Source organism: Myotis yumanensis, unplaced genomic scaffold (assembly GCF_028538775.1).
Source record: "Myotis yumanensis isolate MYYU_CA2020_CCGP unplaced genomic scaffold, mMyoYum1.0.hap1 SCAF_5, whole genome shotgun sequence".
Lineage (NCBI taxonomy): Eukaryota > Metazoa > Chordata > Mammalia > Chiroptera > Vespertilionidae > Myotis > Myotis yumanensis.
In genome coordinates this window covers 94759071-94784493 of record NW_027223756.1, presented here as the reverse complement: position 1 = coordinate 94784493, position 25423 = coordinate 94759071, and the positions used below count along the sequence as shown (strand labels likewise).

General features: G+C 45.0%; 1 protein-coding gene across 1 annotated transcript in view; it reads left to right on the top strand.

Annotated features, from left to right (window-relative positions):
* Positions 1-25423, top strand: part of LOXL2 (lysyl oxidase like 2) — a 106518-nt gene that overhangs the window by 13351 nt on the left and 67744 nt on the right. Inside the window, exon 2 of the mRNA XM_070416596.1 lies at positions 21980-22406. Within this exon, the coding sequence (XP_070272697.1) occupies positions 22052-22406 (355 nt within the window). The 5' untranslated portion in view covers positions 21980-22051. The remainder of the gene's footprint in view (positions 1-21979; positions 22407-25423) is intronic.

Here is a 25423-nt window from a genome sequence, read left to right as displayed (position 1 = left end):
CCTCTTTTTTCCCACCATAACTCCCCTCCACCCAGTTCCCACCCCACCCTCCGCCCTCACTCCCCACCCACTGTCCTCATCCATAGGTGCACGATTATTGTCCAATCTCTTCCTGCACCCCCTATTCCCCTCCCCCCCCCAAGAATAGTCAGTCCATTCCCTTTCTATGTCCCTGATTCTATTACAATCACCAGTTCATACTGTTCATCAGATTATTTATTCACTTGATTTTTAGATTCACTTGTTGATAGACGTGTATTTGTTGTTCATAATTTGTATCTTTACCTTTTTCTTCTTCTTCCTCTTCTTAAAGGATACCTTTCAGCATTTCATATAATACTGGTTTGGTGGTGATGAACTCCTTTAGCTTTTTCTTATCTGTGAAGCTCTTTATCTGACCTTCACTTCTGAACGATAGCTTTGCTGGATAAAGTAATCTTGGTTGTAGGTTCTTGGTCTTTATCACTTTGAATATTTCTTGCCACTCCCTTCTGGCCTGCAAAGTTTCTGTTGAGAAATCAGCCGACAGTTGTATGGGTACTCCCTTTTTGAATTGTGTTTTGAAAATATATAAAAATAGTTAGTTTTTATATATTGATCTTATACACTGAGTGGCCAGATTATTATGACCACCTGACATTTGTAGGCAAATTAGCCGTACACTGCATCGTATGGGATATAGAAGCCGAAGGGCTGTTCGAACACCTTTGCAGTCTTCAGTTACCAAGATAAATCATCTCCAATTCGCACAGGAACACAAGGATTGGACAGTCGAGCATTGGAAAAAAGTCATGTGGTCCGATGAATTACGTTTCCAGTTGCATCATGCAGATGGCAGAGTGAGAATTTGGCGGAAACAGCATGTAAGCATGCACCCCACATGCATGAGTACAACCCTTCAAGCTGGTGGAAGCATTGTTATGGTTTGGGGCATGTTTCCTGGCATGATTTTGGCCCTTTAATTCATGTGGAACAACGTCTGAACAGCACAACATACCTAAGTATCGTTGCTGATCACATTCATCCTATCATGTTGATGGCGTATCCCAATGAAGATGGCTTCTTCCAATGGGCCATGCCACGGTGCTCGTATTGTGCTCCCTCATGCAAGAACATGAGGGAGACTTTACCTTGCTTAGGTGGCCCCACAATCACCAGATCTCAATCCAATTGAGCATTTGTGGGATGAAGTTAAAAGAGCCATCAGGCAGCTGGTTCCACAACCATCAAATCTCACAGAACTGGACAGTGCTATTCATCAGTCATGGTGTTAGATTCCTCCCATCACCTTTCAACATCTCATGGAGTCAATGCCAAGAAGAATCGCCGCAGTATTGAAGGCAAAAGGTGGCCCAACGAAGTACTGATGGGGTGGTCGTAATAATCTGGCTACTCAGTGTATAACCTTGCTGAATGCTTTTATCAGCTCTTATAGTCTTTTAGTAGATTCTTTAGGATTTGTTATTTACTCGTGTGAGTAGATTCTTTCTTTTAATTTAATTTCATTTTTAAATTAAATTTATTGGGGTGACTTTGGTTAATTTGATTATGTAGGCTTTGCCCTGGCCTGTGTGGCACTGTTGGTTGAGCATTGTCCTGTGCATGTAAAGGTCACCAGTTCAATTCCCAGTCAAGGCATATGCCTGGATTGAGGGTTTGATCCCCAGTCAGAGTGTATACGGGAGGCAACCCATCGATCTCTTTCTCTCTCTCTCCTTAAAATCAATAAGAACATATTTTTTTGAAAAGATTATGTTTCAAGTTTAGATTTCTATAATACATGATCTGTATATTGCATTGTGTGCCCACCATGCAAAGTCAAATAATCTTCCATCACCATATACTAGTATTTGGCTCCCTTTTCCCCCACTACCCCCTTCCCTCTGGCAATGACCACACTGTTGTCTGTGTCTATGAGTTTCAGTTTTATGTCCCATATATGAGTGAAATCATATGATTCTTAGCTTTTTCTGACTGAATTATCTTGCTTAGTATAATATTCTCAAGGTCCACCCATGTTGTCACAAATGGCAATATTCCATCTTATAGCTGAGTAGTATTCCATAGTATATATGTACCACATCATCTTTATCCAGTCATCTATCAAAGGACGCTTTAGTTGTTTTCATGCCTTGGCCACCATGAATAGTGCTGCAGTGAACATAGGAGTGCATATATCTTTGTGAATAAATTTTTTTTAACATTTCTTTTTAAAAAAATATATATTTCTTTATTGATTTCAGAGAGGAAGGGAGAAGGAGAGAGAGATAAAAACATCAATGATGAGTGAGAATCATTGATTGGTTGCCTTCTGCACGCCTCCTACTGGGGATCGAGCCCTCAACCCAGGCATGTGCCCTTGGCTGGAATCGAACCTGGGACCCTTCAGTCTGCAGGCTGACGCTTTATCTACTGAGCCAAGCTGGATGTTTTTAACTTTTTTAGGTAGATACCCAGAAAAAGGATTGCTGGGTTTGCTGGGTCATATGGTAACTCTCTTCTTAATTTTTTGAGGAACTGCCATACTCGTGTGAGTAGATTCTTAAACAAAAAGTAGGTGTTCAGAGGGTGGATATGTAATATCCTAAACCAGGGAACAGCAAGTCCAAAGGCAGGGTACTGTGAAAGCAGGTGTCTCTGGGAACATACACACTCAGGTCACTGTGGCTAGAGCTAAGGATTCGGGGTTAAAGCTGGTGCGTGTCATGTTAAAGACAGTGGGAGCCATGCCATGCTATTCCAATAAGAATATTAGAATCATTCTTAGAAGGAGGCCCAGAAAAGCATGTATAACATTGATCAGGCCCAAAGGTAGCTGAGAAAGCCTGCTTTCCTCAGGAAGAGCAAGAACTTAAAGGTCTCTGGGTATATGCCACTACTCTCTGGATGCCATTATCTCCAGGAATGAGCGCCAGCGACACGCTACCGCTGGCATTGTGCAGCCGAGCCTGGCCAGCTTTGGTGATGTGGCAGTTGGTGCCTGCTATTGCTCACTGGGCTTCTGGAAGGGAGACAGCGTTTCTATGGAAAACAGAAGCCCAGATCGCAGGCTCTTAACAAACTCTTACCCCCGACCACTGTAGCCAGACATTTCCAGACAAGCCAAAGATGGGTGTGGTCTCTGTACCAACTGCTTCCTCCCTCTGGGTCCCCGGGTCTTGATCTCATCTGAGGGGCTCATGCCTGAAGAAGTGACTGTTGGCCCAGGTTGCATCGCTTGGATGAGAGCCTGGCCTGGAAGCTCCAGGAGCACAGAAGGTGTTCAAAGCCAAGAGTGAGCCCTGCTATGATTAATGTTCCCTGAGGCACGAGGAAGCTAAACAGGAAGGGCTTGGGGAAACCATCACTTAGGAACTGAGCTCACAAGATGCCACCTTGACCACTTTGGAGGGACCATCTCTTAGAAAAACTGGGTTGTTTGTCTTCCTGGTGTTGAGTTGTATACAGTCTTTATATATTTGAAGATTAACCCCTTATCAGATGAATCATTGGCAAATATGTCCTCCCATACAGGGGGCTCCCATTTCATTTTGTTGATGGTTTCTTTTGCTGTGCAGAAGCTTTTGGGTTTGATGTAGTCTCGTTTGTTTATTTTTTCCTGTGTTTCCCTTGCCCTTAGAGACATATTGGCAAAATATTGCCCCGAGAGATGTCTGAAATTTCACTGCCTATGTTTTTTTCTGGATTTTTATGGTTTCACAACTTATGTTTAAGTCTTTTATCTATTTTGAGTTTATTCTTGTGTATGGTATAAGATGGTGGTCTAGTTTCTTTTTCTTTTTCTTTTTTTGCATGTACCGGTTCAATTTCCCCAACACCATTAATTGAAGAGACTGTTTTTACTCCATTGTATGCTTTTGCCTCCTTTGTCAAATATTAATTGACCATAAAGGCATGCGTTGATTTCTGGCCTCTCTGGGTTTTTGTTTGTTTTGTTTTTTAATATATTTTTATTGATTTCAGAGAGGAAGGGAGAGGGAGAGAGATAGAAACATCAATGATGAGAGAGAATCATTGATTGGTTTCCTCCTGCACACCCCCTACTGGAGATTGAGCCTGAAACCTGGGTATGTGCCCTGACCAGGAATTGAATCATGACCGCTTGGTTCACACGTCAACGCTCAATCACTGAGCCACATCAGCGGGGCTGGGCTCTCTGTGGTTTTGTTTGTTTGTTTTTGGTTAATCCTCACCCAAGGATACTTTTCCATTGATTTTTAGAGAAGATACTTTTCCACTGATTTTTAGATTCTTAATGGAAGGGAGCGGGAGAGACAGAAATATTGATGTGAGAGAGACACATCATTGGTTGTCTCCCGCACAAGCCCCAGCTAGGGCCAGGGATCGAGCCTGCAACCAAGGTCCGTACCCTTGACCAGAATCAAACCCGGTACCCTTCAGTTTGCAGGCCGACACTCTATTCACTGAGCAAAACCAGGTAGGGCTGGGCTCTTTGTTTTGTTCCATTGATCTATCTGCCTGTTCTTGTGCCAGTACCACTCTGTTTTTATTACAGTGGCTTTGTAGTATAGTTTGATTTCTGCCATTATGATCCCTCCAACTTTGTTCTTCTTTCTTAAGATTGCTGAGGCGATTTGGGGTCTTTTTCTTTTTTTTTTTTTTTTTGGTTCCATATACATTTTTGGAATATTTGCTCTAGATCTGTGAAAATATGCCATTGGTATTTAATTGCATTGAGTCTATAGATTGCTTTGTGTAGTATGGACATTTTAATGATGTTAATTCTTCCATGAACATGGTATATGCTTCCTCTATTTCTTTCTTTAATGTCCTACAGTTTTCTGAGTATAGGTCTTTTACCTCCTTGGTTAAGTTTATTCATAGGTACCTTATTTTTTTGTTGCAATAGTAAGTGGAATTGTTTTCTTCCTTTCTCTTTCCGAGAGTTTATTATTAGTGTATGAGATTTCACTGATTTCTGGATATTAACTTTGTATCCTGCTACTTTGCTGAATTCATTTATTAGATCTAGTAATTTTTTTGTTGGAGTGTTTAGGGTTTTCTATGTACAATATCATGTCTTCTGCAAATAATGACAGTTTTACTTCTTTCTTTTTAATTTGGATGCCTTTTTTCTTCTTCTTCTTATCTGATCGCTGTGGCTAGGACTGCCAATACTATGTTGAATAAGAGTCAAAAAAACGGACATTTCTGTCTTGTTCCTGATTTTAAGGGAAACACTTTTAGTTTTTGCCCATTGAGAATGATATTGGCTGTAAGTTGTCATATATGGCCTTTATTATGTTAAGGTATATTACCTCCATTTCCACTTAGGATCATGTAATTTTTATTTTATTTTTTTGTTAATCCTCACCGGAGAATATTTTTCCACTGATTTGTACAGAGTGGAAGAGAGAGGGAAAGACAGAGAGAAACATCAATGTGAGAGAAACACATCGATTGGTTGCCTCCCACACATGCCCTGACCAGGGTCTGGGCTGGGGAGGAGCCTGCAACCAAAGTCTGTGCCCTTGACCTGAATTGAATCCAGGACCTTTTGGTCTGCAGGCTGATGCTCTATCCACTAAGCCAAACCAGCTAGGGCATCACGTAATTTTTATCTTTAATTTTGTTTATGTGATGTATCACATTTATTGATTTGTATATATTATACCACGCTTGCATCCAGGAATAAATTCCACTTGGTTATTGTGTATGATCTTTGAGTATATTGCTGCATCCTATTTGCTAATATTTTGTTGAGGATTTTAGCACCTATGTTCATCAGGGATATTGGCCTGTAATTTCCTTTCTTTTTAGTTTCTTTATCTGGTTTTGGAATTAGGATAATGCTGGACTCATAAAAAGAGCTTGGAAGTCTTCCCTCCTCTTGAATTTTTTAGAATAGTTTGAGGATGTTAGTTCTTCTTTGAATGTTTGGTAAAATTCACTTGTGAAACCATCAGGTTCAGAACTTTTTGTTTTCTGGGAGGTGTTTTTTTTTAATTTATTATTATTTTTTTTATTACTACTTCAATTCCATTAGTTGTCATTAATGTATTCAGGTTTTCTGATTCTTCCTGATTCTGTTTTGGAAGATAGTATGATTCTAGGAATTTGTCCATTTTGCCCAGGTTGCCCAATTTGTTGGCATATAGTTGTTCATAGTATTTTCTTACAATCATTTGTATTTCTGTAATGTCAGTTGTTACTTCACCTCTTTCATTTCTGATTTTACTTATTTGGGTCCTATGTCTGTTTCTTAGTGAGTCTGGCTAGTGGTTCTTCATTCTTGTTTATCTTTTCAAAGAATCAAATCTTGGTTTCATTGACTTTTTGTTTTTAGACTCTATGTCATTTATTTCCACTCTGATCTCTGTTATTTCCTTCCTTCTGCTTACTCTGAGCTTTTCTTGTTGTTCTTTTTCTAGTTCGTTTAGGTGTGGGGTTAGATTGTTTATTTGAGATTTTTGTTACTTTGTGAGGTAGGCCTGTAATGCTATGAACTTCCCTCTCAGGACTGCTTTTGCTGTGTCCCATCGATTTTGGGTTGTTGTGTGTTCATTTTTATTTGTTATTCCTCACCTGAGGGTATTTTCCATTGATTTCTTTTTTAAAGGGAGTTGAAGGGAGGGAGAAAGGAGGGAAGAGAGACAGAGAGAAAGTGAGAGAAAGATCAATTTGTCACATCAACTGATTGCCTCCACATGTGTCCCGACTGAAGGACTGAAGCCAGGGATTGAACCTGCAATGCTTTGGTGCCGACACTAATCACTGAGCCACAGGAGTCAGGGCTTTCCGGGTAATATTTTTATTGATTTCAGAGAGGAAGGGAGAAGGAGAGAGAAACAGAAACATCAATGATGAGAGAGAATCATTGATTGGCTGCCTCCTGCACCCCTCTCCCACTGGAGATCAAGCCTGCAACCCGGGCATCTGCCCTGACTGGGAATCAAACTGTGACCTCCAGGTTCATAGGTCAATGCTCAACCACTGATCCATGCCAGCCAGGCTCCAGGTAATTTTTTTATTTCTTCCTTGATCTCCCGAATAACCCATTTATTGTTTAATAACATGCTATTTAGCCTCCATGAATTTGAGTGCTTTTGAGTGTTTTCATTATAGTTGATATATAATTTCATACCATTCTGATCTGAGAAGATGCTTAGTATGATTTGAGTATTCTTAAACTTGTTAAGACTTATTTTGTGTCCTAACATGTGGTTCATCTTTGAGAATGTCCCATGTGCACTTGAGAAGAATGTATATTCTTCTGCTTTGGGTTGAAATGTTCTGTAAATATCAATTAAATCTATCTGATCTAGTGTTCCATTTAGGTTGCTGTTTCCTTATTGATGTTTTGTCTGGAAGATCTATTCAGTGATGTCAGTGGAGTGTTAAAGTCCACTACTATATTTGTATTGCCATCAATCTCTCTTAAAATCCTCCCGAAATTTTTTTATATATCTGGATGCTCCTGTATTGGGTGCATATATGTTTATCAGAGTTATATTCTCTTGTTGTATTGATCCTTTTAGTATTATGAAGTGGCCTTCATTTTCTCTTGGCCTTTGTTCTGAAGTCTATTTTGTCAGATATGAATATTGCTACCCCAGCTTTTTTAAATTTTCATTTTCATGGCATATTTTTTTCATCCCGTCACTTTCAGTATGTGAGTTTTTGTTCTGAGGTGGGTTTCTTGTAGACAGCATATATATGGGTCATGTTTTCTTATCCATTCAACTACCCTATGTCTTTTGATTGGAGCATTTAATCCATTTATATTTAAGGTTATTATTGATAAGTACTTATTTATTGCCCTTTTTTATTTATACCTATGTCCTATCTCTCTTTATGTCTTCTTCTTCTTAAAACAGTCCCTCTAACATTTCTTGCAAAGCTAGTTTGGTGGTAATGAACTCCTTTAGCCTTTTATTTATTTATTTTTGGTCTGGAAAGCTCTTTATTTTGCCTTCAATTTTAAAGGATAGCCTTTCTGGATAGAGTAGTCTTGGATTTAGGTCCTTGCTTTTATTACTTTGAATACTCCATGCCAATCCCTCCTGGCCTGAAGGGTTTCTGTTGAGAAATCAGCTGACAGCCTTATGGGAATTCTCTTGTAGGTACCTAACTGTTCCTCTCTTGCTGCCTTTAAGATTCTCTCTTTGTCTTTAACATTTGCTTTAGGATGTGTCTGGTGTGGTTCTTTTGGGGTTTGTCTTGATTGTACTCTCTGTGCTTTCTGGACTTGTGTGACTTTTTCCTTCACAGGTTAGGGAAGTTTTCTGTCATCTCTTCAAACAGGTTTTCTATCCCTTGCTCACTTTCTTCTCCTTCTGGGACCCCTATAATATTGTTATGTTTTATGTTGTCCCAACATTCCCTTAAACTATCCTCTTCTTTAAAAATCTGTTTTCTTTTGTTGCTCTGATTGGGTATTTTTTTCTACCTTGTCTTCCAAATCACTGATTCTATCCTCTGCTTCATTCAGCACTTTTAATTCCTTACAGTGTGTTCTTGATGTCAGATGGTATTCTTAATTTCTAACTGGTTCTTATTCACAGTGTCTATGTCCTTTCTCATGCTGATGTAGTTCCCACTAAGTTCCTTGTTGTTCTTACTAAATTCCTTGAGCATCCGTATAACCATTACTTTAAATTCTATGTCTCATAAATTGCTTGCCTTCACTTCATTTACCTCTTTTTCTGGAGATTCCTCCTTGTCTTTCATTTGGAGCCTGGCTCTTTGTCTCCCCATTTTAACTGTCTCTTTGTGTTTGTTTCTACATATTAGATGGAACTGCTATGCCTCCCAGTCTTCATGGGTGGCCTTATGCAGTAAGTGTCCTGTGGGACCCAGTGGTGCAGTCTCTTTGATCTCCTGATCTGGATGCTCTAGGAATGTCCCTTGTGTGGGTTATTTGGGCTTTCCTGTTGTAACTGGGTCTTGATTGTTTTCCCCTTCATGGGTTGGATCTCACCTTAGGCTAGCTGACTGTGAGGCTCAACCCCAAGGTCATGTGAGTTGTTGTACAGGTGTTGAGAAAGAGCCATTGCTGAACCCTCCTTTCTTTCCTCTTCTGCCTCAGAAAACAATAGTCTTTAGAATTAAATTACTGTAGGAGACACAGTTGTAGGGATTTCAACTTTGGTAGTGACACTAAGGCTTCACGCATAGGAATATGGACTGAGATGCTTAGGTTTAAACCATAAAACGCCTTTAAAATTTATTTTATATTATTGATTTGAGAGAGAGAGGAACATTGATTTGTTGTTACACTCACTTATGCATTCATTGGTTGATTCTTGCATGTGCCCTGACCAGTGGATCAAACCCACAACCTTGGCGTATCGGAATGATGCTCCGACCAATTGAGCTATCGGGCCAGGGCATATAGTATCGCCTTTAAGCAGCAGCACTGATTTTGGATTTTCCTTAACCCTTCTTTATGGGCTATGTGCTGTAGAGATAAGATTTGTCTCTTACAGACACTATATATTTGGCTCTCTCTTCCTGATCCAATTTGAGTGTCGCCAGCAGGCACATTTTAAAGTGTTTAAAATTGTATCCTCAGCCTCACCAGGAAACAGCCTGGTCAAAATGAGATTCCACCCAGAGCTAGACATGGATTGTGGGGAACCCCCATCGGTCATAACAAATTATTCCTCACAAAGGCCTCTTTCTGGAAGCTGAAAAAAAATTCAGCTTTGCATGCCTACCTTCTCACCATTAAACTGTGTCCTGAACATTCATGCTCTGTGGCCAGAAAGAGATGGGACTGAGGTGAAATCTTTGGCCAGGAGCCCAATGGACCAGCCCTGGCCAAGTATGTTGTCAAAGTCGGTGATCTTGTCTGATGTGGTTCAGAAGGGCCCCCTTGTCTGCCACTCACTTCCTTCATCCTCTGAGCACACCCCACTCACCCAAAACAGCCCTTCTCCACAAAGGAATGTGTTCCATGTGGGGTCAGAGCAGCACCCAGACCACAGCTGGGGTAGCCCCGCTGTGGTGCACTGTGGGCCCTGAATGAGAACCATTCATCACTGCTGCTGGTTGAGCAAGGGTCCCTGGTGGCCTGCGGGGGATGGAGTAGACAACTCCCACCACACCCCCTGACCCCAGATCTGCATGCCTACATCCGGCAGAGGCGTTGATTTGACTGTTCCATCTGGGTGAAAGAATTCAGCTGAGCCCCACACTTCACTGTTGAATACACTAAGCAAGTGCCCTTTTCCTCGTGGCCACTGCTCCTAGCTGGGGAGTGGCATTGTTGTTTATGTGATGCATCCCATTGGCTTAGGCAAGCCAGTTACTGGGAGCTCCAGAGCACACGGTATGGAGCAAGTGATGGGAGGAATGAATCATTTCCCTCACCAGGGGCCTCAGCAGCAGCAGAGCTGTCATGCAAAGCTGGAGCCAGAGTGAGGCCGGCTTTAGGAGGGTCCTATGCCGTGGATAGTCATGTTCATCGGTGTAGGGATGGAGGACAGTTTAGAGAATCAGCTGTGTAAGAACAGTGCTTTTTGCTTAATGTATGAAATGCACTATGCACAGCAGTGTACAAATTTTACGTGTTTCCCCCACTTATCTGTGCTATTAACTAGGACTCGGTAGGTCACACTGGGCATTTTTTGATTGGGCCACAAAGTGAGATGTCAGTGGGAAGAGGCCACAGTCTGTGATATTGTTTAAGAATGTGCTGGTGAAGTCAGTAGCCACTTGATTTTCAGAAAATATTGCTCGGCAGGCAAGTGCTACAGCACAGAATGCCTTCTTCAGGTAGATGATGAAGTGATTCAAGTGGGGTTGCTTTGGAGCAGCGGGGAAGAACATTGGAGTAGCCCCAGGATATCTTGAGACTCAGAGATGTTTTGGGGAGCAGGCCTTGCATATTCTTTCTGAGGTAGAGTGATTCAGCTGTCAAACGAGAAACCTAAGAAAAGGACCCTGGAAATTCCCATTTTACATTTTTCTCTTTTTCCTTTTGGAACCTTGTTGGGTCAAAATTAAGTAAAGGATTTTCAAATATTCATTCACTATCAGTACAATGCCACTCCTGGAATCATAGAAATCATTGTCTCCATAATGTACTAGGAAGTTCCTTGGGTGACATATGCTTTGAAACTAAAGATGTCTTCCAATAAAGGATGTTTATCAAGCAATGGAAGTAACACTGTTCAGGATCAACTGAGAAACTTGGGCAAGATCCAGGCTGAGAACCTCTTTCTTCCCCTCTGGCCATACCCTCAGCCTCAACCCCTCACAGGGCCAGAAGCACAGGCTGGCTCATGTCCTGCTTAGAAGTCTTATTTGCAGACACTGCAGACTCCCTGGAGCCCACCCTCCCATTGAACTCAGCACGACTTAGCACCTGCCTAGTTTATATAGCACAAGGGAAGACACCTTTTTATTTAAGTAATTAAGCTTTCTCCAATATTGTGTATTCTTTGGGGCAAATGTTTATTTCTATTTTGCAAATATATTGTTTCAAGAGATGGATCCAGGAGGGAACTACCTAAGCTCATTCTTGGGAGTTCCCAGTTCCCCAAATAACACTTGGGGAAGTCGGAAGAAAAAAATTAAATATGACCAATTGCGTAATGCGGCTTAGCATCTTGTAGTTGGCACTTGGACAGCCTGACCCAATTCTAGCAAGCAGTGCCTGTTTGAACCGAAATGTTTGAACCAAAACGTCATATATATTTGTTCATCTTCACCTGAGGATATATTTTTTCCATTTAGAGAGAGTGGAAGGGAAGGGAAGAGACAAGGAGAGAGAAACATCAATGTGAGACAGACACATCGATTGGTTGCCTCCTGCATACACCCCAGCTGGGGCCAGGGATCAAGCCTGCAGCCGAGGAGGTATGTGTCCTTGACCAGAATTGAACCTGTGACCCTTCAGTTCTTGGGTGGACACCCTAACCACTGAGCCAAATTGGCTAGGGCTTACCCGATATTTTTTGACCACCTACTATAGGTCAGGAATTTAAGAAATATAATCTTTGATTTTATATATATATATATATATATATATATATATATATATATTTCAGAGAGGAAGGGAGAGGGAGAGATAGAAACATCAATGATAAGAGAGAATCATTGATTGGCTGCCTCCTGCACGCCCCCTACTGGGGATTGAGCCCACATCCTGGGCATGTGCCCTTGACCAGAATGGAATCTGGGACCCTTCAGGCCACAGGCCGATGCTCTATCAACTGAGCCAAATTGACTAGGGCGATTTAAAAAAACAAAACAGTACTGAAGGTGGGTGTTTCTTGTTTTCCCTTAAAAAATTTGCTTTTAAGTACATATTTCCATTTTATAAAAATACTGAGACTTAGGAAATCAGAGCGTGCCTGAGGTCACAGAGCTAATAAGTAGAAGAAATGGGATTTGAACCCACTTCTGTGTGACTCTAAGCTGGTGGTCCATGTTGCTTCTGGCAATAGAAAGGTGGCCGCCTGTCCGGCCCCTTCTTTGTGGAGAAGATGGGCAGGCTGGCTGGATGAGTCGCTGCATGCGGGGAGCTGATTCTGGCTGCTATTATCAGGAATGCTTGGGACCTGGAGTCGCAGTGATATGGAGGAATTCTATCCCTGGCTGTTCCAGACACCCCCTGAGGTCCAAGTCCCTCTGTCAGCAAGTTTATACCAGCGTCAACTGTGTGAATGTTGTATCCTCCAAGGAATTGAATTGAATGTAAGAATGTCTTCAACTGCTCAATCAAGAGTCCCATGAAAACATACTGGGAAAGATCATTTACCACTTTCTGCTGAGCCCTGGCCACACTCCTCTGGCGTGTGCTGGCTCTTATTTGTGTCAGTCAAATACTGCAGTCCTTGGGCATCTTGCCTTGAACCCTCTCGTGAGCTAATCTGTGTGAGCAATTAAAACCGTCTGCTCCATAGTTCCTAGACTTCACGTGGGTGAGGTTTTCACAGAATCCTTTCCAAGGTGGGCCTTCCCCCTGGGGCGGTCCTCCACGTGCCTGGAGAGGGTTGGTGAGACCTGGGCTGCAGAGATGCTGGCTGTGGTCAGGCAGAGGGTGGCCCTGGAGTTTCCATGGTGGGTGGTAGTGCAATCTCACTGGTGCAGGTTCTTCCTGGGTTGCCAATGACCTTGGAGATTTTCAAAGGTGAAGGTTGAGAATAGATCTTCCTGTTTAAAAACTCTCCCAACTGCGTATCACATAAATGTTTCCACCAGGCCTTTATTATTATTATTTTTATTTTTATCCTTACCCGAGGATATGTTTCTATTGATTTTAGAGAGAGAGGAGGGAAACACCCATTGGTTGGCTCCCATACGTGCCCCAACTGGGCATCAAACACACAACCTAGGGCCCTGACTAGGAATCGAACCCACAACTTTTTGGTGTAGGGAACGACACTCCAACCATCCAACCAGCTAAGCCACCTGGCTAAGGGCTCCACCAGGCTTTCTGATGTCTTTAGAGAAGTACAACTCTTTGAGCGAAGAGTAAGAGCAGGTGTGAGGAGGAGAAAAGTGTCCTCCATCAATCCCAATGTCATCAAATGTTCAGAAGGGTCAAAGGAGAATGAATTTACCATATTTGTTTATGATTTGAGACATAGTGGAAGTTTGTGGGGTCTTTTTAAATTTGAAATGGAAAATTTTTGTATGACAGCTTTGCATTCTGCTTTTTAAAATATTTTTAATTTTCTTTTTCAATTACATTCAATATTATTTTGTATTAGTTTCAGGTGTACAGTGGTTGGGCAATCATATACATTACAAAGAGATCCCCCTGCTATTTCAAGTATCCACCTGGCCCCATACATAGTTATTACAATATTATTGACTATATTCCCTATGTTGTACTTTACATCCCCACGCCTATACCATAACTACCAACTTGTATTTCTTAATCCCTTCACCTTTTTCGCCCTGCCCCCCTCCCCTCTCCCCTTTGGCAACATCAGTCTGTCCAACACACTTTTAACAAGCGCCTGACCTGTGCCAGGCCGGGGCCCACAGCACCCCTGCAACATTAGCAGAGAAAGGACTTCTTCAGCCACCAGGAAACAGCCTGACCCACCCCGGTTGGCAGGCGCCCACCTGGCGCGGCTCCAGCACAGCTGCTGCAGGCTGGTGGGAAAAGCCAGGCGCAGAGCCTGTGGGCAGTTCCCGCCTCGGGACCCTGGTAGGACCCTGGTAGGCCATGCCTGTGCCCCGCAGGCTCACATGTGCCGCTGCCCCCAGCCACAGGACCACCCGGGCCCGAGCACCTATGACCTATGGACTGCAGAGTCCGTCCCGGTGCTGCCCTCAGCAGTTGGACTGACATTGTGCCACCTGCCTCCTCTGCACCTCCAGCCAGGGCTCAGGTCTAAATGCATCATGTGGGTGGCAGGTGGCCCATGCTGCCAATGCCCAGGTGAACCAGCTGAGCTGCAGCGGTGGGACCACCCTGAGCTGGTTCCCCACAGGCCACCTCACTCCTTGCAGCTAGGGTCTGGGATGGAGGGCTGCACCTGAGCTCAAGCTCAGACCTGCAACAGCCACCAGGAAACAGCCTGACCCAGCCGTGGGCAAACTACGGCCCGCGGGCCGCATCCGGCCCGTTTGAAATGAATAAAACTAAAAAAAAAAAGACCGTACCCTTTTATGTAATGATGTTTACTTTGAATTTATATTAGTTCACACAAACACTCCATCCATGCTTTTGTTCTGGCCCTCCGGTCCAGTTTAAGAACCCATTGTGGCCCTCGAGTCAAAAAGTTTGCCCACCCCTGGACCTATCCTGGTTGGCAGGCGACCACCAGGGGAGCGGGCAAGGCCTTGGGGCTGCAGTGGGTTATGGTAGAATGAAGGCCTTGTGGAAGGGGTGGCCCAGCACTCCATCTACCCAAGCTCTGCTCTGGACGTTGGCTTCTACCTGGAGGTTTTTCGCTCCTGAGGGCTGCATGGATGCCCATGAAAAATGAATTTTGTCAAAGCATTAAGGGAAAAATGGACATTTTGTTTTTAAATGTTCAGTTTCTTTAAATATATATATTTTTATTGATTTCAGAGAGGAAGGGAGAGGGAGAGAGAGTGATAGAAACATCAATGATGAGAGAGAATCATTGATCGGCTACCTCCTGCTTCCCCCCACTGGGGATCGAGCCTGCAACCTGGGCATGTGCCCCTGACAGAATCAAACCTGGGACCCTTCAGTTCACAGGCTGACCCTCTATCCACTGAGCCAAACCAGCTAGAGCAAATGAAAGATGAGCATTTAATAGAAAAAGGGATAAATAACATGAAGAGGCAATTTCCTAAAAAAAGCAATATAAGTGACCAATAACCGGGGGTGGAGGGGTCGGGGGAGGGGGCACGAGGCTCAACCTCACTAGCAACAAAAGAAATGCTAGTCACGACAAGATACCTTTTTCTGCTTATCAGGTGGGAGAAAGTTTGAAAACATGGTCATAGCTGGAATGTTTGAGGATATGGGGAACCTACATCCTGCCATTGACATGGATATTGGCACAGTCTTTCTGAAGGGCAGTTAATATACAAAAGTGTTCACTTTTCACCAGCTCTTTGACCCCCGCAATTTTACTATTGGGAATTTATTCCAAGACGATGGACAAAGATATTAATTTCAAACATCTTTATAGCAGTAAAAACAAAAAATAGTGATAGCCCTGGCCAGGTAGCTCAGTTGGTGAGAGCGTCATCCTGATACTCCAAGGTTGTAGGTTCGTTCCCCGGTCCAGACACATACAAGAATCAACCAATGAATGCATGAATAAGTGGTACAAGAAATGGATGTTTCTCTCTCTCTCTCTCTCTCTCAAGTCAATCAATAAATTAAAAATTAAGAAAAAAGTGATAAGATTATTGTAACCGAAACCCAGTTCTGTTGCCTGCCGTCACAAAAACCAAACTCGTTACATAGAGCGGGACTCTTGTCACAAAGCCCATCTCCCCATCCCAGAGCAGGCAGAGGTTTTTATAAGGAGGGTGAGGCAAGTCAGAACAAAGAGATCAAGGGGACGGGATTGAAAAGTTCTCTAAGTGCAGGCCAGACAGTCATTCCAATCAGGACCTGGAAACCGGTCAAGAGATGGTCTGTTGTGCGTCCTCCTGGCCTTCATCATCCTGGTTCTCTGTTTGAAGGTCAGCAAACTTCCCGGAACTGGGCTCACTGCAGGCCGGAGTCTTTATCTTCTGGTTAGTTCCTAGGCTTCTTATACAAACATGCTGCAAGCTACCTGTTAGTCAGAGTCAGCATCTACAGAAACAATGCCAAATGAATGGTGGGGTGGGTTACAGTTCCCACTGCTACATTATAAGATGGAATATTGAAGCCCTAGCTGGTTTGGCTCAGTGAATAGAGCGTGGGCCTGTGGACTGAAGGGCACATGCCCGGGTTGTGGGCTTGATCCCCAGTAGGGAGTGTGCAGGAGGCAGCCGATCAATGATTCTCTCCATCATTGATGTTTCTATCTTTATCTATCCCTTCCTCTCTGAAATAAATAAAAATATATTAAAAAATATTGAATACTGTATAATAAAAGTTTCGTAAAATAAGAGACAATGAGGCATAATGTTTGCAATATACTGAGAAATGTGAAGAGCAGTTTACAAAGCACTATGTAGATGATTCCAGTTTTTTAAAATTTTATTTTATTGTTGAAAGTATTACAGATGTCCCCTCTTTTTCCCCCTCTGCCCTGCCTCCACCCATCTCCCACCCCACCCCACGCCTTCACCTGCCTATTGTCTGTGTCCATGCGCTTATAAATTCTTTGGTTAATCTCTTCCCACCCTCCTTCCCGCCCTCCCTCAGATCTGTTAGTCTGTTTCACGCTTCCATGTCACTGGTCCTATCTTGTTCATCAATTTATTTTGTTCCTTACACTCCACATGTAAGTGAGATCATGTGATATTTGATGATTCCAATTTTGAAAAGCAAATATTTATGTACAGAAAAGGGTTGTAAGAGGTACACACCACAGTGGTATTAACAGTTACCTCTGGCAGTGGTGCTGCAAATGTTTTTCTTTCTTTTACTTATGGCATTGTCCACATTTTTATCTCCAGCTGGTATAACTTTGGCAATAAGAAGCAACAACAACAAAACCCCATAAAAGTTATTTTTAAAAGAGGAGAGAAGCAGCTGGGTGCAATCATTTACAATTCCCCAGAGCAAGGAGTAGGAGAAAGCCGTACAAAGAAGCAAACATTTCAGGAGCACTTTTCTAGAAAGATTTAGGAGTTGAACACTGGCCATTCCCACAGATTAGAGATTCCAAGATGATGGGTGGAGCAGTTTATAGATATGCACACCCAGAGATTAAGATTTCTTTTTTAAAAACAAAGGAACACTTTCTTTCATTTCTTTTTGAGATAAGAATAGGTGGACTGGAGGCCTCTGTAGCTCTGGTGAGAGGGAGACTGTGGGAGGTAGCAGGCACAGGCTGGCCTGCGGGGAAGCTGTCTGGGGCAGTAAGCACAGCGGCGAAGGACGCAGCCCAGGTCAGCCTGCTGCCCTCGTCCACATCCTCGCTTGCCACTTTCCATTGGTGCAACCTCAGGCAACTCGCTGAACCCCTCTTTGCCTCCTATCCTCCTGGGCTAACAATGGTGTTTATTAAGTGAATGAATGCCCTAATAGTTCATTTTCCCTTTTATCACATTTGCAAATATTTGTAGATTTTCTAGCTATTCTCTTATTATTGGTTTCTAGCTTAATTCTATTATAGTCAGGCAACACATTCGGTGTGACTTCATTAAATGTGGTGAATCTTGCTTTATGACCCAACTTAGGGTCCCTTTGGGTTAATTTTGCATGTGAACTTGAAGTGAATCTGTCTTCTGTAGTCGTTGAATACGGTTGATAAAACCTTGTCAATTAGCCACGTTTGTTAATCATGTCCTTCACATCTCAGCGCAAGGATCTTTTTGCCTGCTCCATCAGTGACTGACAGAGGTGTGTAGAACCTCCCTCTATGATTACAGATTTCTCAATTTTTTCCTGTTACATCTGTCAATATTTATTTTATTATATTGAGTCTATGTCTTCTTGGCAGATTGGCTCTTGCATCATCATAATCTGTCCCTTTTTGTCTACAGTAATGTTTCTTGTCTGAAAGTGACTTTATCTGACTTCGTACCAGTTATTGTCTGCATTGAATATCTTTTTCCACCCTTTTACTGTAAACCTCTGTCTTCTGAAAAAAACATAAAGTAATATTGTTTTGTTAAATCATCTGATGTCATTCTTGATATATTTGGGTTTAAATCCCCCATCTTACTATTTTTTTTTATTGTGACAACTATTTTGTGTTACTTTTTCCTCTACTTTAATTTGAATTAATCAGTATCTATAATAATAAAAGCATAATATGCTAATTAGGCCGGATAGCCTGATGTCCTTCTGGATGAAGTTGTGTGGCGGGGGCCAAGGCAGAGGCGGTTAGAGGTGATGAGGCAGGCAGGCGAGTGGTTAGGGGTGATCAGGCAGGCAGGCATGGTGGTTAGGGGTGATCAGGCAGGCAGGCAGGCAGGCAAGCAGTTAGGAGCCAGTGGTCCTGGATTGCAGGATTGAGCCTAACCTGGCAGTTAGACTTCCCCCGAGGGGTCCTGGATTGGAAGAGGGTGCAGGCCGGGCTGAGGGATTCCCTCCCCCTTGCACAGATTTTGTGCACCGGGCCTCTAGGTTTTTTAATAGTTTCATCACTCCTCCCCTTAGTACCCTCTTCATGCTACTTTGCTTTTACTCTTATGGTGATTACAACATGCACCTATTAGACTTTATAAAGTCTAATAGAAAATTGTACTTTTACCACTTCCAGACAATGCAAGAACCTTGAAACGCGGTTCATTTAACCCCCTCCTACCTTTTGTGCTGTTGTTGCCATGCTTTTAATGATGCATAGTCTGGGGTGGGCAAAATGAGCTTTACAGTTGTGGGTATGCGAAACAGAGTTTATTCTTGTATTATATTATTTATTAATTATTGTATTACTTGTTTGTATTTTAACTGTAAACCTACTTGTGCCCACCCATATTTTAAACCCTATGAGTCATTTTATTGTTTTCACAAGGTTGATCCTCATTTAGATTTACTTACATAGCTGCCCCTCCTATACCCTCATTCCTCCTGCTTCTCCATACTAACAGCTTGGGTCAGTTTTCCTTTGGCCTGAAGAACTTTTTTTACTATTAACATTTTATGGATCCTCTGCTAACAAATTCTCTCCATTTTTGTTTGTCTGCAGTGTCATTGTTTTACCTTCATTCTCTCCAGCAGTTCCAGAATTCTAGGTTCACTGCTATTGTTTTCATCCTTTTGAAAATGTCATGCCATTGCCTCCCTCGTCTCCTTGTTTTCTGTTAAGAGTTCAGCTGTTCGTCTTCTGTTGCTCCTTTGGAGGTAATGCTCCTTTTATACTCTGGCTGCTTTTAAGGTTTTCTGCCTTGGATTTTCTGCAGCTGGGTTTTGACGTGCTCAGACGTGGTTTCTACATAAACTATACTGCTTGGGCTGATAATCTGTCATCAATTTTAAATAATTCTTGGCTGTTATCTCTTCAAACAGTTCTTTTCTACGTTCTCTCTCTCCTCTCCCGGGGAATTCCAAGTATGTGGATGCCAGAGCTTTCTAACAATAGAACACAGCTCTGCTCTGACTTGGGCCCTTTCCACTCCAGCCCGGGCCTAATTAACAGAGCCCCACCTCCTGTTAGAAGGCTCTGAACTCCTGGTTTTGTTCTGGGAGGCTGCCCCAAGCAAGCTCCTCAGCCTCCTGGCCAATGCCTTGGGAACTGGCGAATGCCTGGAGGGGAAAAGCAGACAGAGGTGCTGGGCTCACCTCAGTACACTTCCTATCTCTCGGGGATTCTTGACTCTTGCTGCCTCTAGGGTTCCAGTGTCTTCAAATATATGCCTTCAGAACTTTATCTGCCTATTCCAGTTTATCTAATACAAGCTGGTCTGCTGAAGCCAGAAACATGAGGTGCTGTGTGTAAAAGACACAGTGATGGCTTTTGCCCCTTGGGGCCGCAGCTGTGAAACTGCCTCTCGCCAAGTGACATCATCCCTCCTGGGCAGCTCTGGGCAGTTATCTGGTCCTTCGTTTGATGGTGGTGAGCCATGAGGAGTACGATTGGCCTACCCTCTGGACCTGGTTAAAATGAAATGTACGATGTCACCCTTTAGTTTCCACCTCCTGGTCCTGGTTTTGTTTTGGGGGGCCCCATATGCCAAGCATATTTCCTTTTCCACAAGACACACCTGCAGTCCCTTTAAGATAGTTGTTCCCTCTCTCTGAATTATGAAAGGGCCAAGGCACATGGTCTTGTTTCATGACCTTACTCTGGAACTCTGGGAGGCGGGCTCAGTCTGGGCCTGGTGACCATGATCTTGAGAATTTTACATTTTTATTTATCAGATGCTCCTGTAGTGTTTGTTAGATGTCATTCATTCAATCTTCAAAACAATGCTATGAGCTAGATATAATTATCATCCACTCGACATACGGGAAACTGAAGCGCAGAGAAGGGAAGCATTTTGCCCAAGGTCATAGAGCTAGTAAGGGCCAGAATTCGGATTCACACTCCGATTATCTGGCTCCAGAATCCGCTCTTCCCCACTCTGCTGTGCAGCCCTCCTTTCCCCGGTGACAGGCCACTCGGCCTCTTTTCCGTTTGCCCTGAAGAACTCTATGCCTCTCCTCTGTACAAAGAGCAGGCGGCTCTCAGCCCTGCACCCCGCGGGGACAGGATCTATGAACTGTTACCAGGGCACCCTTGGCCTCCCCGAGGGTGAGATGTGCATGAAGGCTGCACTCCGAGGCTGCTGCTTGCAGAAGCCACAGTTCAGCCAAGGATAAGCCCTGTGTCCAGCTGTTCAAGGGGCTTTGCTACTGACCTTCTCACACCGTCTCGTGGTCCACAGTATAAGACATGCTGCGACCAGAGGCACAGTGGGCATGTGCTGATGTCTGAAGGCAGAGCCCAGGGGGTCAGATGTGTGCTCAGAGGGAACAGCTGCCCAGGAGCAAGTAGGGACAGACTCCAGGCCTCCCGCTGTTATTCTCAGGCCCCGGAAGAGGCTACTTCCATCCAGGTCAGCGACGGTCCAGAGGGAGGGAGGACCTTACATGGGAGTCCCTGAGAGTCATGTAGCATTTCCCCGGCGGCTTGGGCCCTGGAACAAATCACCCTCTCATTCAAGAAACAGGTCCATGAACCTATACTGTTCACTCTGGAGGAGCCAGAGAAGTCCTGCCCTTAAGAAGTTTGTGACCTTGGGGACATCTGGGAAGGGTGAGAAGAATGTCTAGATAATAAGCCTGATTTGGAAGCGGGATGTTGCCCAAGGAGGGATTTGAGCTGGGCCCTGGAGCTTGAGGAGGTGTAAGAGGTGGGCAGAGAGAGAGAGTGCTGGGGACCCTCTGCTAGCCCTTCCCACCTGCTCTCTCCCTCCACCATCCCCTGTGCCCAGGAGGCCAATCCATGCAGACTCCACCAATGGGCTTGGGTTTGCCCAATGGGAGGCCCCGGGAGGGGAGAGAGGAGGAGAGTGAGGCCCCTGCCTCTGTTGCTGTGGGTTGGCTCTGAGATCCCTCCCTAAGGCCACAGCTCCAAACAGGTGGCCCTCTGAGCTTAGCCACTCCGCCAGCTCTGGTAACCATGTCCTCCCTGCGCTTCCAGCCTGGGTGCCAACAGCGCCTCTCTATGGCCAGCCCGGGTATTACTGTTATCTCTGCTCCTGGCTCTGTAAATAGCCTTTTAAAACACTCGCCTCAAATTAAGTCTTCGTGTGCTTCATTTTCTGCCAGGAACCTTGTGGGGGAAAAGGCAATTCAGAGATAGGGGAAGCTGGGTGGGCAGAGGGGAAGGGAGTGCACAGACCTTTCTGGCTGAAATGAAAGGTGGGAGAAGAGAGGAGGTTGGAGTCTTGAGTGTGAAGGGCTTTAACTACTAAGCAAAAGAGTAGGAAGTCCCTGGAGATTCTGGAGAGTTCTGTAACCTGCATCTCTCCTCTCTTCTAGGAGCTCCTGCCTGTAGCCCGAAGCACCCGCTGCCTTCCCTGCTCCGAGAGGCTGTCCAGCCAGAGGGTAGGCATGGCGAGGCTGGGAGGCCCCTGCCTCTGCAGCTGCCTGGCTGTGCTCTCCCTCCTCCCCTTGCGGAGCCTGGCGCAGTACGAGAGCTGGCCCCACTACCCGGAGTACTTCCAGCAGCCCGCGCCCGAGTACCACCGGCCTCAGGTGCCCTCCGATGTCGCCAAGATCCAGCTGCGCCTGGCGGGGCAGAAGAGGAAGCACAGTGAGGGGCGGGTGGAGGTGTACTATCAGGGCCAGTGGGGCACCGTGTGCGATGATGACTTCTCCATCCATGCTGCCCACGTCGTCTGCCGGGAGCTGGGATACGTGGAGGCCAAGTCCTGGACGCCCAGCTCCTCCTACGGCAAAGGGGAAGGTAACACTCTGTGCTTTGGAACTAGTGCACGTCCCCTGGAAAACCCGGGATGGGCTGCATGCGGTTAGCCTGGGAAAGAAATCTGCAGTCGCTGTCAAGTCTAAATTCCTGATAATTCCATCTGGGCAGCCTTCTGTGTTTGTGCAAGAAGGTAGGAGAGGCGGGTGCTGGGGAACCCTACAGTGTCAAACGGGCCTGCTTGCCAGATTCCCCAGTTTTAGTGCGAAAAGTCTGGTGTCCTTGGTGAACCAAACTGGTGGGTGCCTTAGGCAGGGGCTGAGTCAGTCTGTGCTCCTCTCCCCCAGCATGTGGCCTGGCTGGGGCTGCAGCGGCCAGAGGAGCTGGTGCCTTCCTCCCCACCAACTTTCCAAGGGCTTCCTTCTGCTCTTTCTTACAAAGGCTGCCAGAGGCCACGTTCTGACTCCACACGCTCCTGTCCCTAGTTCAACACTCAGGTGCTATTTTGAGCTTGGCCATAGCAGGAACATAGTTGCTTTGGGTTAATCACTAACTAGAGGCCTGGTGCATGAAATTCATGCACTCGGGGGGTGGGGGGGGGGGGGGGTGTCCCCGCAGCCCAGCCTGCACCCTCTCCAATCCAGGACCCCTTGGGGGATGTCCAACTGCTAGTTTAGGCCCAATCCTTAAACAGACAGTCGGACATTCCTCTCACAATCCTGGACCACTGGATCTTAATCGCTCACCTGCCTGCCTGCCTGGTCGCCTCTAACTGTCCCCTCTTCCGCCTGCCAGCCTGATCACCCCTCACTGCCTCTGCGTGTAGCCTGGTCACCCCTAACTGCCCCCCGCTGCCAGCCAGGTTGCCCCTAACTGCCCCCTTCCTGCTGGCCTTGTGCTCCTAACTGCCCCCCCTCTGGCCTGGTCACCCCTTACTGCCCCTGCCAGCCTCGTCACCCCCAACTGCCCCCTCCCACTGGCCTAGTCACCCCTCACTGGCCCCCCTGCCAGCCTCATTGCCCCCAACTGCACCCCTTTCTGGCCTGGTCACCCCCAACTGTCCCTCATGGCCCCCCCACCAGCCTGGTCACCCCACGCAGCCTGCTGTTCAGTTGTTTGGTCATCCTTCACTAACCCCCCTGCCAGTCTAGTCACCCCATGCAGCCTGCTGTTCAGTCATTTGGTTGTCCCTCACTAATCCCCCTGCAGGCCTGGTCATAGGCAGCCATTGTGAGGGTGTGAGGATTAATTTGCATATTACCTCTTTATTATATAGAATGGGGCAGGGGGAAGAGCTTAGAGGGAGGGCAGGTGTTGGAGCCTAGAACCTGAGTACAGTCCTGCTGCTGACCTAACTAACTCTGTCCTTAAGCACAAAATGCTATTCTTCTTGGCCCTCAGTTTCCCACTCTGGAAGTTGGGTCTCAAGAACTTTTGAGCCTTGGCTGGTTTGGCTCAGTGGATAGAGCGTCGGCCTGCAGACTGAAAGGTCCCAGGTTCAATTCCGGTCAAGGGCACATGCCTGGGTTGCGGGCTGGACCCCTAGTGGGGAGCATGCAGGAAGCAGCTGACCAATGATTTTCTCTCTCCCTTTCTCTTCCTCTCTGAAATCAATATATATCTATCTATATATACATATATATATGTAAAGAACTTTTGAAACTTTCATAGTTTATGAGCCTAAGTTGGAAAGTAAATTCAGATGGAGAGCATTATTTAAAAAAAAATAATCCAGAAGCGGAGAGTTGGCATCCCTGAGTTGGTAAAGCAACTTGACTGCCTGGACGAAAGCAGAAGTGCCCAGAGTCTCATCTGGGACCGATGGAGTAATGCCAGCTGATGGCATAAGCATCCCTGGGGGGCCTAACCCATGGTATTCTGGGCTAGGGTCTGGGCTGGAGTCTAGGACCCTGTGGCTTTTGGAAACCTCTCAAGTGACTGTGTACATAGCCAGGTTTGGGGTTCAGTGAATTAGGTCATAGTTATGGTCCCTTGAGACCCTGGCTTTCTGTTATTCTAGAAGTTATCAGAGAAAGAAAATCCCATGTCATGCATGTTTCACTTCTGTGCAATTGAACATACCCTGTTGGAGTAACTGCACTTAGAGTGACATGTTCTCTGACTCTGACTCTGGGTTTCTAGGAGGAACGAGTTAGCAAGTGCTGGGCTCTTAAACCCATTTCCTGTCTTCTTTATAAAACTCCAGACACTTCTCTGAAGTCACACATCTCTGTTTATTCTGCTAGTTGAGTGATCTGGGGGTAACATCAACTTTGTTTTCTATTCCAGGCTGTCTAAACCTAAATATTTTATTTATTTTATTATTTTCGATGTTTTTTTAATTGATTTTAGAAATAGAAGAAGGGAGAGGGAGAGAGAGAGATAGAAACATTGATAAGAATAACATCCATCCACTGCCCCCTGCACGCCCCCTACTGGGGATTAAACCTGCAACCTGGGCATGTGCCCTGACTGGGAATTGAACTCGTGACCTCTTGGTACATGAGTCAACGCTCAACTACTGAGCCACACCAGCCAAGCTAAGCCTAAATATTTATAACAAGTACTTTCTAATGACTGTGGGGTTTGTTTGTTTTTGACAGCGATAACTTTATTTTATTTCTACCCAAACTTAAAATTTACCCGTCATCAGACAAAATGGGTGTGGTCCCCCCTCCACTTTCATCTGCCCAGGAGTGGGCAAGGGGTGGCTGGAGAGGTGGTGACCTGGCTCAGATTTTGTCATTCAGGTTTGAGGACGGGAGAAAAGTTCAAGGGAGTAGAGGAATTCAAATCATGGTCCATGGAAGGTGCTGCATGGAGGAGTGACCGACAGTCGCATGCTGGGATCAATGGATTGTGGGTCTCTGCAGAGATTGCAATACTAGAAGAAGTCTGCTAGAGAGATGGGGTAGGGACATAGGCACAGGGCACAAGGATACAAATGAAGATGGGGGGGTATGGTTATTACTAATGACAAGGTCTATGGCCATGGGATAGTAGCTGACGTAGGGTGGAGGAAAGTCACTGGAGAGAGGAGGTTGAGTGACAATGAGTCC